The sequence below is a fragment of the Oncorhynchus gorbuscha genome, linkage group LG11, assembly GCF_021184085.1.
Source record: "Oncorhynchus gorbuscha isolate QuinsamMale2020 ecotype Even-year linkage group LG11, OgorEven_v1.0, whole genome shotgun sequence".
Classification (NCBI taxonomy): domain Eukaryota; kingdom Metazoa; phylum Chordata; class Actinopteri; order Salmoniformes; family Salmonidae; genus Oncorhynchus; species Oncorhynchus gorbuscha.
Window position 1 is genome coordinate 13,055,992 of NC_060183.1, and position 12,185 is coordinate 13,068,176.

The 12,185-nt window shown below is 44.3% G+C and overlaps 1 protein-coding gene across 2 annotated transcripts in view; it reads right to left on the reverse strand.

Moving 5' to 3' along the window:
* LOC124048120 (carbonic anhydrase-related protein 10-like) overlaps positions 1-12,185 on the reverse strand; it is a 482,986-nt gene that overhangs the window by 442,795 nt on the left and 28,006 nt on the right. For both annotated transcript variants that reach the window (XM_046368564.1, XM_046368562.1), the window contains exon 3: positions 7,806-7,880. In XM_046368564.1, coding sequence (XP_046224520.1) covers positions 7,806-7,880 — 75 coding nt within the window. The remainder of the gene's footprint in view (positions 1-7,805; positions 7,881-12,185) is intronic.

Consider the following 12,185-nt stretch of genomic DNA (forward strand, 5'->3'; position numbering starts at 1 on the left):
CAGGTTCCTCCTGAGAAGTGGGGACAGAAGAAATGGGAGGGATGGCAGACATTAAACACTTCACATGACAAGAAACGTTCCAGGATAGGATAGAATTGCTAGACCAATTAATAGAAGGATTATGACATACTAGCCAGGGATGACCCAAAACAACAGGTGTAAAAGGTGAACGAAAAATCAAAAAAGAAATAGTCTCACTGTGGTTACCAGATACTGTGAGAGTTAAAGGTAGTGTCTCAAATCTGATACTGGGAAGATGACTACCATCTAAGGCAAACATGGGCGTAGGCTTGTCTAACTGTCTGAAAGGAATGTCATGTTTCCGAGCCCATGCTTCGTCCATGAAACAACCCTCAGCCCCGAGTCAATCAAGGCACTGCATGTAGCACCCGAACCGGTCCAGCGTAGATGGACCGACATAGTAGTACAGGATCTAGATGAAGAGACCTGAGTAGTAGCGCTCACCAGTAGCCCTCCGCTTACTGATGAGCTCTGGCCTTTACTGGACATGAATTGACAAAATGTCCATCAAATCCGCAATAGAGGCACAGGCGGTTGGTGATCCTCCGTTCCCTCTCCTTAGTCGAGATGCGAATACCTCCCAGCTGCATGGGCTCAGTCTCTGAGCCAGAGGAGGGAGATGGTTGCGATGCGGAGCAGGGAAACACCGTTGACGCGAGCTCTCTTCCACGAGCTTGGTGACGAAGATCTACCCGTCGTTCTATGCGGATGGCGAGAGCAATCAAAGAGTCCACACTGGAGGGAACCTCCCGAGAGAGAATCTCATCTTTGACCACTGCGTGGAGTCCCTCCAGAAAACGAGCGAGCAGCGCCGGCTCGTTCCAGTCACTAGAGGCAGCAAGAGTGCGAAACTCTATAGAGTAATCCGTTATGGATCGATCACCTTGGCATAGGGAAGCCAGGGCCCTAGAAGCCTCCCTACCAAAAACTGAACGGTCCAAAACCCGAATCATCTCCTCTTTAGAGTTCTGGTAATTGTTTGAACAATCAGCCCTTGCCTCCCAGATAGCTGTGCCCCACTCTCGAGCCCGGCCAGTAAGGAGTGAAATGACGTAAGCAACCCGAGCTCTCTCGCTAGAGTATGTGTTGGGTTGGAGAGAGAACACAATATCACACTGGGTGAGAAAGGAGCGGCACTCCGTGGGCTGCCCGGAGTAGCAAGGTGGGTTATTAACCCTAGGTTCCGGAGGCTCGGCAGGCCAGGAAGTAACAGGTGGCACGAGACGAAGACTCTGGAACTGTCCAGAGAGGTCGGAAACCTGAGCGGACAGGTTCTCCACGGCATGGCGAGCAGCAGACAATTCCTGCTCGTGTCTGCCGAGCATGGCTCCTTGGATCTCGACGGCAGTGTTACGAACGTCTGTAGTCGCTGGGTCCATTCTTTGGTCGGATCCTTCTGTCATGCAGGTGAATGAGGACCCAAAAGCGACTTGGCGAAAACAGAGTCTTTAATCCAGTAACGTAATTCTACAAACATAAGACATAATTCCACTCGTAATGACGAGAACAGACTGGAGACTCGATCAAGAACTGCAGGTTGCCTCGGGAAGGCACTTGAACCTAGCAGACTCAGACACCTGCTCTCCACGCAGCATCTGAGGGAAACACGACACGACAGGGCGATACACAGACACAGCACGGTGAACAATAGACAAGGATCCGACAGGACAGGAACGGAAAACAAGGGAAGAAATAGGGACTCTAATCAGGGGAAAAGATAAGGAACAGGTGTGGGAAGACTAAATGATTGATTAGGGAAATAGGAACAGCTGGGAGCAGGAACGGAACGATAGAGAGAAGAGAGAGAGGAAGGGAGAGAGAAAAAGGGGAACGAACCTAAAAAGACCAGCAGGGGGAAAATGAACAGAAGGGAAAGCATAATGACAAGACAATCTAAGACAAAACATGACACAGACATCATGCTTGTTTGTAGGTGACCAAATACTTATTTTCCACCATAATTTGCAAATAAATTCATAAAAATTCTACAATGTGATTTTCTGGATTTTTTTTCTAATTTTGTCTGTCATAGTTGAAGTGTACCTATGATGAAAATTACAGGCCTCTTGCACAATTGGTGGCTGACTAAATACTTTTTTGCCCCACTGTATATGACATAAGGCTAAAAAAAATGGGATCACGTTAGCATTTAGGACCTTACAAAGAGCCCACTTTCCAGCAATGTTAAAACATTCTGGTCCGGGGGAGTAGACCCATCAGAGTGCGCATTTTTGTACCAAGCAAGCACTAGCAAACCTGAAGCAACTAATCAATGAATAATCATTAGCAATCATTAGCAGAATCATTTGGTCAAAAACTAAACAAACCAAAAATACCCTGTGGATTCCCAGAACCCAGGACCCTTCCCAGGATGCAGGACCCTTCCCAGGACCCAGGACCCTTCCCAGGACCCAGGACCCTCAACGTCTTGCGGGTTTATTTTTTATTTTTTATCCCTTTTCTCCCCAAATTTTAGGTTATCCAATTGGTAGTTACAATCTTGTCCCATCGCTGCAACTCCCCTATGGACTCAGAAGAGGCGAAAATTGAGAGCCATGCGTCCTCCGAAGAACGACCCTGCCAAGCCGCACTGCTTTTTGACACACTGCTCGCTTAACCTGGAAGCCAGCCGCACCTATGTGTTGGAGGAAACACTGTACAACTGGGGATCGTGTCAGCATGCGTCCGGCCCGCCACAGGAGTCGCTAGATAGTGATGGGACAAGGACATCCCAGCCAGCCTCCCCTAACCCTGACAACGCTGGGCCAATTGTGCATTGCCTCATGGGTCTCGCCGGTCACGGCCAACTGCAACACAGCCCGGGATCGAATGCGGATCTGCAGTGACGCCTCAAGCACGGCAGTGCCTTATACCGCTGTGCCACTAGGGAGGCCTTGCAGTTGGGTAGCAGTGGACACAGAATATCTCCACGCCCCTAGACATGTTAAAAAAATGTAAATACATCCTGAGGAATTTGTCAAACCAAACCCTTATATAAAACGTTAAAAGCTACCATTTTATCCATCCAAATTCAAAGACAACAATTGAAAAGGAAAATAATATCCATAAAAACAATACCGACCAAAACTTCCCAGTCTCCCTGCAGTCTTAGTTATAAAAACCACAGTGCATGATCAACAAATTCAGCATTATCTAACCCTAGCTCTGTTTCTTACCCAGTAAATCTCACTTCATTATCTCACCCTAAATCCGTTTCTTACCCGGTAAATATCACTTCATTATCTCACCCTAGCTCCCTTTCTTACCCAGTAAATTTAACTTCCTTATCTCACGCTAGCTCCCTTTCTTACCCAGTAAATCTCACTTCATTATCTCACACTAGCTTCCTGTTTTACCAAGTAAATCTCACTTTATTATCTCACCCTAGTTCCCTTTCTTACCCAGTAAATCGCACTTCATTATCTCACACTAGCTTCCTGTTTTACCCAGTAAATCTCACTTTATTATCTACATTTACATTACATTTACATTTAAGTCATTTAGCAGACGCTCTTATCCAGAGCGACTTACAAATTGGTGCATTCACCTTATGACATCCAGTGGGACAGTCACTTAACAATAGTGCATCTAAAACTTAGGGGGGGTGGGGTGAGAGGGATTACTTAACCTATCCTAGGTATTCCTTAAAGAGGTGGGGTTTCAGGTGTCTCCGGAAGGTGGTGATTGACTCCGCTGTCCTGGCGTCGTGAGGGAGTTTCTCACCCTAGCTCCCTTTCTTACCCAGTAAATTTATCTTCCTTATCTCACGCTAGCTTCCTGTTTTACCCAGTAAATCTCCCTCCATTATTTCACCCTAGCTCCATTTCTTACTCATTAGATCTCCCTCCATTATCTCAACCTAGCTCCATTTCTTACCCAGTAAATCTCACTTTATTATCTCACCCTAACTCCATTTCTTATCCATTAAATCTCACTCCATTATCTCACCCTAGCTCCGTTTCTTACCCAGTAAATCTCACTTCATTATCTCACCCTAGCTCCGTTTCTTACCCATTAAATCTCACTCCATTATCTCACCCTAGCTCTGTTTCTTACTCAGTAAATCTCACTCTATTATCTCACCCTAGCTCTGTTTCTTACTCAGTAAATTTCACTTCATTATCTCACCCTAGCTCTGTTTCTTACCCTTTAAATCTCACTTCCTTATCCCACCCTAGCTCCCTTTCTTTACCCAGTAAATTTCACTTCTTTCAAGTCTCCTTCTTTATCAGCTACTATCAGCACCTCTCTGGCGGAGACCGGCAAGAGAGGGACGTAAAAACGTCTGATTACTCTACCTCCTCCCCTCCCTGGCTCAGGAGGATCATGACTAGCTTATTAGCGGTGCCAGCTGCTGCTGGGTGGTTAGTGGTGCAGGAAGGTCTGTGAGGATAGAGGAGCTGACATTATATTGAACACAAAGCATTGGCATCTGACAAACACACAGCACAGTCTGACAACACCTGTAATAATGTGTACATGGTCATCTGCAGGTGGAATAAAAAGCTTTAAAATGCTTAATTATGCACGCACACAAACACACCTCACATGTACATGTATACACCTAGAGCTGGGTGATATTGACCAAAATTTATATCACAAGAAATTGACTTTTTATTTTGCAATAACAATAAATTACAATACATTGTTTTGTGGGGAGGTGCTAAAGCTGTGAGATATGGACCAGAAGCCATATTGTAATAAATGCAACTATTTTGCTCGATAACAATAAATACAACGATAATCTCTTTTTTATGTACAGTTACTTTACATTAGCGGCAGCGATCTAACCAACTATTTTTTCAGTGCCACGAAAGACAACTGAGATGGTAGCCTATGATTCAAAAAGTAAGCTATTTCATTCAACATATCGAGCAAACGCATTATTGACATGTTAACCTCTTGCTCCTACCTGGCACGCAGGCGTCCCATCTAGAGCTCTGGAAATGCAAATGCGCTACGCTAAATGCTAATAGTATTAGTTAAAACTCAAACGTTCATTAAAATACACATGCAGGGTATTGAATTAAAGCTACACTCGTTGTGAATCCAGGCAACAAGTCAGATTTTTAAAATGCTTTTCGGCAAAAGCATGAGAAGCTATTATCTGATAGCATGTAACACCCCAAAAGACCCGCAGGGGACGTAAACAAAATAATTAGCATAGTCGGCGCTACACAAACCGCACAAATAAAATATAAAACATTCATTACCTTTGACCATCTTCTTTGTTGGCACTCCTAGATGTCCCATAATCACTATTGGGTCTTTTTTTCGATTAAATCGGTCCATATATAGCCTAGATATCGATCTATGAAGACTGTGTGATAAACGGAAAAAAATAGCGTTTCATAACGTATCATCATTTTTTTTAATTCAAAAAGTCGACAAAAAACTTTCACAAAACACTTCGAAATACTTTTGTAATGCAACTTTAGGTATTAGTAAACGTTAATAAGCGATCAAATTAATCACGAGACGAAGTGTTTTCTATAGGGGTCCGTCTTGAAATACTGTCCGTGTATTTCTCAACCAAAATATCCGGTCGGAGACCGGAAGAAATGGGCTGTCTCTTGTTCGTTTGACCAAGAAACAAATCCTAGGCAAATGACAAGACTGTTGACATCGTGTGGAAGCTGTAGGTACTGAAACCTCAGCCCTATTTAATGTCTTTCGCCCATAACAATGGGTTGAAGCGGCGGATGGATATATTTTTCCACTTTCAGTGATCAGATTTTCCTGCACTTTTCAATGAAACGCACGTTCTGTTAAAGTCACAGCCGTGATTTAACCAGTTGATAAACGTCTGAGTGTTTTCTATCCACACATACTAATCATATGCATATACTATATTCCTGGCATGAGTAGCAGGGCGCTGAAATGTTGCGCGATTTTTAACAGAATGTTCGAAAAAGTAGAGGGTCGACTGAAGCGGTTAATGTGCAACATGTCAAAATAAGAACCAGAATTATCCAATTGAATTTGTGCTCTTCAGAGAATTTTCCGACATCTTTGTGCATATCAGCTGTATTATTCACAACCTGAGGAAGTGAGAACTGAAAAGACTCTGATTCATCTATCCGTAAATGTATTCTAATGTCCTAAAGAAACGTTTCCAGTGCTAGTCCGAGGCTACTTGTTGAGGTCTAATGACTGCAAATGGTGTATTCTGCTCCTCTCCGCAGGCGAATCGAAACCATACGACAGACTCTCCTCTCCACGGGCGAATCAAACCCATACTCCAGACTCTCCTCTCCGAATCAAACTCATACTCCAGACTCTCCTCTCCGAATCAAACGCATACTCCAGACTCTCCTCTCCGAATCAAACTCATACTCCAGACTCTCCTCTCCGAATCAAACCCATACTCCAGACTCTCCTCTCCGAATCAAACTCATACTCCAGACTCTCCTCTCCGAATCAAACTCATACTCCAGACTCTCTTCTCCGAATCAAACTCATACTCCAGACTCTCCTCTCCGTGGGCGAATCAAAACCATACTCTAGACTTTCCTCTCCGAATCAAAACCATACGACAGCCTCTCCTCTCCGCGGGCGAATCAAAACCATACAACAGACTCTCCTCTCCGCGGGAGACTCAAAACCATACAACAGACTCTCCTCTCCGCTGGAGACTCAAAACCATACAACAGACTCTCCTCTCTGCGGGCGAATCAAAACCATACAACAGACTCTCCTCTCCACGGGAGACTCAAAACCATACAACAGACTCTCCTCTCCGCTGGAGACTCAAAACCATACAACAGACTCTCCTCTCCGCGGGAGACTCAAAACCATACAACAGACTCTCCTCTCCGCTGGAGACTCAAAACCATACAACAGACTCTCCTCTCCGCTGGAGACTCAAAACCATACAACAGACTCTCCTCTCTGCGGGCGAATCAAAACCATACAGCAGACTCTCCTCTCCGAATCAAAACCATATGACAGTCCAATCTGGTTGTAAATTGGTGCCATGAACTCAACATTAAGTGAGAAATAAATTATATACTCACAGAAAGCTGTGACTCTCCTCTCTGTAACTAGAACAACGGAAGTTGCTTTATAAACGGTATTTTTCACGCAATTACGTTTTGAGCAACTGTCATGTGCTTGTTCTCCTCAAACTGCATCACTTCCTCCGTGCGCACAGTGAGAGGGAGTGAGAGAGGTTCGCTAATACAGCAGCCGACAGTGAAATGGGAACAAGCAGTTACTTTCATATAATAGCAGGAATCAACGTAATGAATAGGCTATTACCGTTGACCAAATAATGGTTTTAGAACAATCTACAGGAACGCTGTGTAGCAAAATCACCAAAAATGACGACATGCACAAAATGCTACGGTAAGAGGAAGGTAATGTCAGTGTGGGTAGTTGTTGCTTTATCATCCCAGCTCTGAACGTACTCATTTAAAAGAACACATCCGCATGCAACACAAGACACACACACCTGCAGCGTCATCAAAAGCCCCCAACAGCTCAGCAGAAGAAAAATACCATCTTAATTGTCGGTACACATAGAAGGAAATGAACGAGGTAGAAAGAAAGGCCCTTGTAAACCTGCCAGTCAATCAGCGACAAAACAACATCAGCTAGTCGACAAGGGCAACAAAAGTCTTGTAAGAATTAAAAACAGCGCCACTGGCAAGGTAGTCGAGTTATGAAAACAGAAAAAAATGCAATGTTCTTCACACTTCACACTGGGGAGAAAAAAACTATAGTTCAAGCTTATAGAAAATAAACAGTCTTAACTGTATACAGTACAGTATAGGGATTCTTACCTGGTACGAAGCTCCCCTGAACCACCTCCTTGTATGCCCACCATCCATCATGTATTTTAGGTGCATTTGGCTGAGCTGTCGGAGAGGCAGGAAACAGACAACAATCAGTTGAACGTTCATTTGAGACAAGAGAGACAATATTCGCTCCCGGGGGTCACGTCACCGACTCCTTCGAGGAGATGTTCCGTTATGATCCCCTTCCTTTCTAGCCAACCTTGCTAACCTTCTCAGCTAGAGGCCTCCCTGAAGACATGCTGAGAACAAACACATCCTCAGGTTATAAATCCTACACACACTTGCACATACACATACACATACACACTCACACTCACACATACACACGCACACCATGGACAGAATTCCAGGGCGCGTTCTCAGAGCATGCGCAGATAAACTGGCAGGCATATCCAAGGTCATTTTCAACCTCTCCTTGTCCCAGTCTGTAATCCCCGCGTCTTAAAATGACTACTATCATTCCTGTTCCTAAGAACTCTTAAGGATTCATGCCACAATGACTATCACCCTGTAGCTCTCACATCTGTAATCATGAAGTGCTTTGAGAGGCTGGTTATGGCACACATCCACTCTGTCATCCCAGACACCCTAGACCCACTCCAATGTGCATACCACCCCAGCAGATCCATAGACAACGAAATCTCAATTGAACTGCACATTGCCCTCACCCACCTAGATAAGAGGAATTGCCATAGTACCAGTCTACATTTTGGACACACCGACTCTCTCTCTCATACTTTTCTTTATTTTTACTATTTTCTACATGTAGAATAATAGTGAAGACATCAAAACTATGAAATCACACACATGGAATCATGTAGTAACCAAAAAAGTGTTAAACAAATCAAAATATATTTAATTTTAAAAATTCTTCAAAGTAGCCACCCTTTGCCTTGATGACAGCTTTGCACACTATTGGCATTCTCTCAACCAGGTTCACAAGGTAGTCACCTGGAATGCATTTCAAATAACAGGTGTGCCATGTTATTTGTGGAATTTCCTTCTTAATGTGTCTGTCCCAATCAGTTGTGTTGTGACTAGGTAGGGTTGGTATACAGAAGATAGCTCTATTCGGTAAAATACCAAGTCCATATTATGGCAAGAACACCTAAAAAAATCAAATAGAAATGAGAGTCCCATCATTACTTAAAGACAAGATCAGTCAATCGGGAAAATTTCAAGAACTTTGAAAGTTTCTTCAAGTGCTGTTGCAAAAACCATCAAGCGCTATGATGAAACTGGCTCTCATGAGGACAGCAACAGGAAGGGAAGATCCAGAGTTACCTCTGATGCAGAGGATACGTTCATTAGAGTTACCAGCCTCAGATTGTAGTCCAAATAAATGCTTCACAGATTTTAAGTAACAGACACATCTCAACATTAACTGTTCACAGGACACTGGTTGAATGGTCAAATTGCTGCAAAAAAACACTACTAAAGGACACCAATAAGAAGAAGAGACTTGCTTGGGCCAAGAAACACGAGTAGAAATCTGTCCTTGGGTCTGATGAGTCCAAATTACATTTTTGGTTCCAACCGCTGTGTCTTTGTGAGATGCAGAGTAGGTGAACAGATGATCTCCCCAAGTGTGGTTCCCACCATGAACCATGGAGGAGCAGGTGTGACGGTGTGGGGGTGCTTTGCTGGTGAAACTGTCTGTGATTTATTTAGAATTCAAGACACACTTAACCAGCATGGCAACCACAGTATTCTGCAGGAATACGCCATCCCATCTGGTTTGAGCTTAGTGGGACTTTCATTTGTTTTTCAACAGGACAATGACCCAACACACCTCCACACTGTGTAGGGGCTATTTGACCAAGAAGGAGCGTGATGGAGTGCTGCGTCAGATGACCTGGCCTCCACAATCACCAGATCTCAACCCAATTGAGATGGTTTGGGATGAGTTGGACCACAAAGTGAAGGAAATGCAGCCAACAAGTGCTCAGCATATGTGGGAACTCCTTCAAGACTGTTGGAAAAGCTTTCCAGGTGAAGCTGGTTGAGAGAATAGCAAGTGTGCAAAGCTGTCATTAAGGCAAAGGGTGGCTACTTTGAAGAATCTTAAATATAACATATATTTTGATTTGTTTAATCCTTTTTAATTTACTACACGATTCCAAATATGTTATTTCAAAGTTTAGATGTCTTCGCTATTATTCTACAATGTAGAAAATAGTAAAAATAAAGAAAAACCCTTGAATGAGTAGGTGTGCCCAAACTTTTGACTGGTGCCGTATGTGAGAATGTTGTAATTGACTACAGCTTGCGTTCAACACCATTGTCCCTTCAAGCTTGTCACCGAGCCTAGACCACGAGACTGAACACCTCCTTCTGCAGCTGGATCCTGGACTTCCTGACGGACCAACCCCAGGTGGTGAGGGTTGGCAACATCGCATCAACCACGCTGATCCTCAACACAGGGGCCCCTCAGGGGTGCGTGATCAGTCCCCTCCAATACTCCCTGTTCACGCTTGACAGCATGGCCATGCACGACTCCAACACCATCATCAAGTTTGCTGATGACACAATGGTGGTAGGTCTGATCACCGGTGACACTGAGACTGCCTACAAGGAGGAGGTCAGTGACCTGGCACTATGGTTCCTGGGACAACAACCTCTCCCTCAACACCAGTAAGACCAAAGAGCTGATTGTGGACTACAAGAAACAGGGAGCGAGCACACCCCATCCACATCGACAGGGCTGCAGTGGAATGGGTCGAGAGCTTCAAGTTACTCTATGTCCAAATGACTAAGGACTTAAAATGGTCCACTCAAGAAGGCACGACAGTGCCTCTTCCCCCTCAGGAGGTTGAAAAGGTTTGGCATTGGCCTTCAAATCCTCCAAAAGTTCTATAGCCGTACCGGTGAAAGCATCTTGACTGGATGCATCACTGCTTGGCATGGCAACAGCACCGCCCTCGATGGAATGGCACTACAAAGGGTTGTGCGGACAGCCCATTACATCACTGGGGCTGAGGTCCCTGTCATCCAGCGCCTCTATATCAGTTGTGAAAGGAAGACCAGTGGTACCAGTGCATCAAGTCTGACATCAACAGCCTCCTGAACAGCTTTTATCCCCAAGCCATAAGACTGTTAAATAGTTAACATAATGGCTACATGGACTATCTGTGTTGACCCTTTTATTTTATTTTTTATGGAGAATCATATCATCAAAATGTATGCTGCTGCTACTCTATTTATCTTATATCCCGATGCCTAGTCATTTTACCCCATTTTACCCCTTTACCTCTATAGCTCCAGTATCCCTATCCCCTTAACCCTTGATATTGATTACTGGTTTGGAGCTTGCAAGAAGGGCAGTTCACTGTACTTGTGCACATGACACTAAAACTTTAAACCACTTCATGTCTCTTTGCAGGCATTAGTATGGAAATACATTCTGTCATGTTGTGTGAACTGCAGTACAAATCCCAGATTAGAGAAGGGCTGGACTCTATAATTGATATGATTAGGTAAACGTTTTGCTACAAAGGGAGGGTCGGGACCCAGAATTACCAAGGCGAGCTTGGGGGATATTGCTTTTTACACCTCAACTTGTTTTGTTCATTCGCTGGGGGGGGGGGGGTCTAGAGGCTGCCTCTGCTTAATGGAAGTAGGTGGTGGGGGTGGTTCTTATCCCCCCCCACCGAAGAGTAGTCTGGCTAGAATAACGCAGGAGAGTGGTTCAATTTCCCAGAGGGGATAGGGGGTGGAGGGGGTGGATACTGGAGTCCAGAATACCTATTTTCTCCCAGGCAATCGACTTGACAATCAACAACAACCACGTCTGGCAGAAAGTCTGAAGTTTTACCTCCCTGTGGGTGTTGAACAGCATCCCAAAACTGGATCTTAGCCATCCTGACTGGCTGCTGACTGGTTTCTCCAAATGATAGATTGCTTTTCCCTTCCGATGTAAAATGAGGCTGAAGTAAACACTGCCCTTGATGCCAGAGTGTCTGAGTCACTGCATATTGCAAAACAGGCACTTTAGAGTCAGTGTTTCCCCTACTTTTACCTAGTCAGAGCATCCCGTCTTGTCCTCCGGCCCTAAACTAGTTTTAGTCTTCCTTTAGTCACCATCAAAAACCCATCATGACACAGCAACACGATTGCAGTGCTAAAAGTTTGAGTAAAATGTAAACGTTATAGTAAACAATTGTTGAACAATGGCTATCCGGCTCGAAGGACCAATCCTTCCAATCCTTCTATAGCTTTGCTTCTAATAACACTTTTGCAGTGAATTCAACACGTCGTAAGGTGTAAATAAGATGCTCTTGCCATGGGTGAATGTGGATTTCATTTCTTACCCGTAAGAGATGCATTTGTTTTTGAATACCACAAAAATTACAGGGTAGCATACTC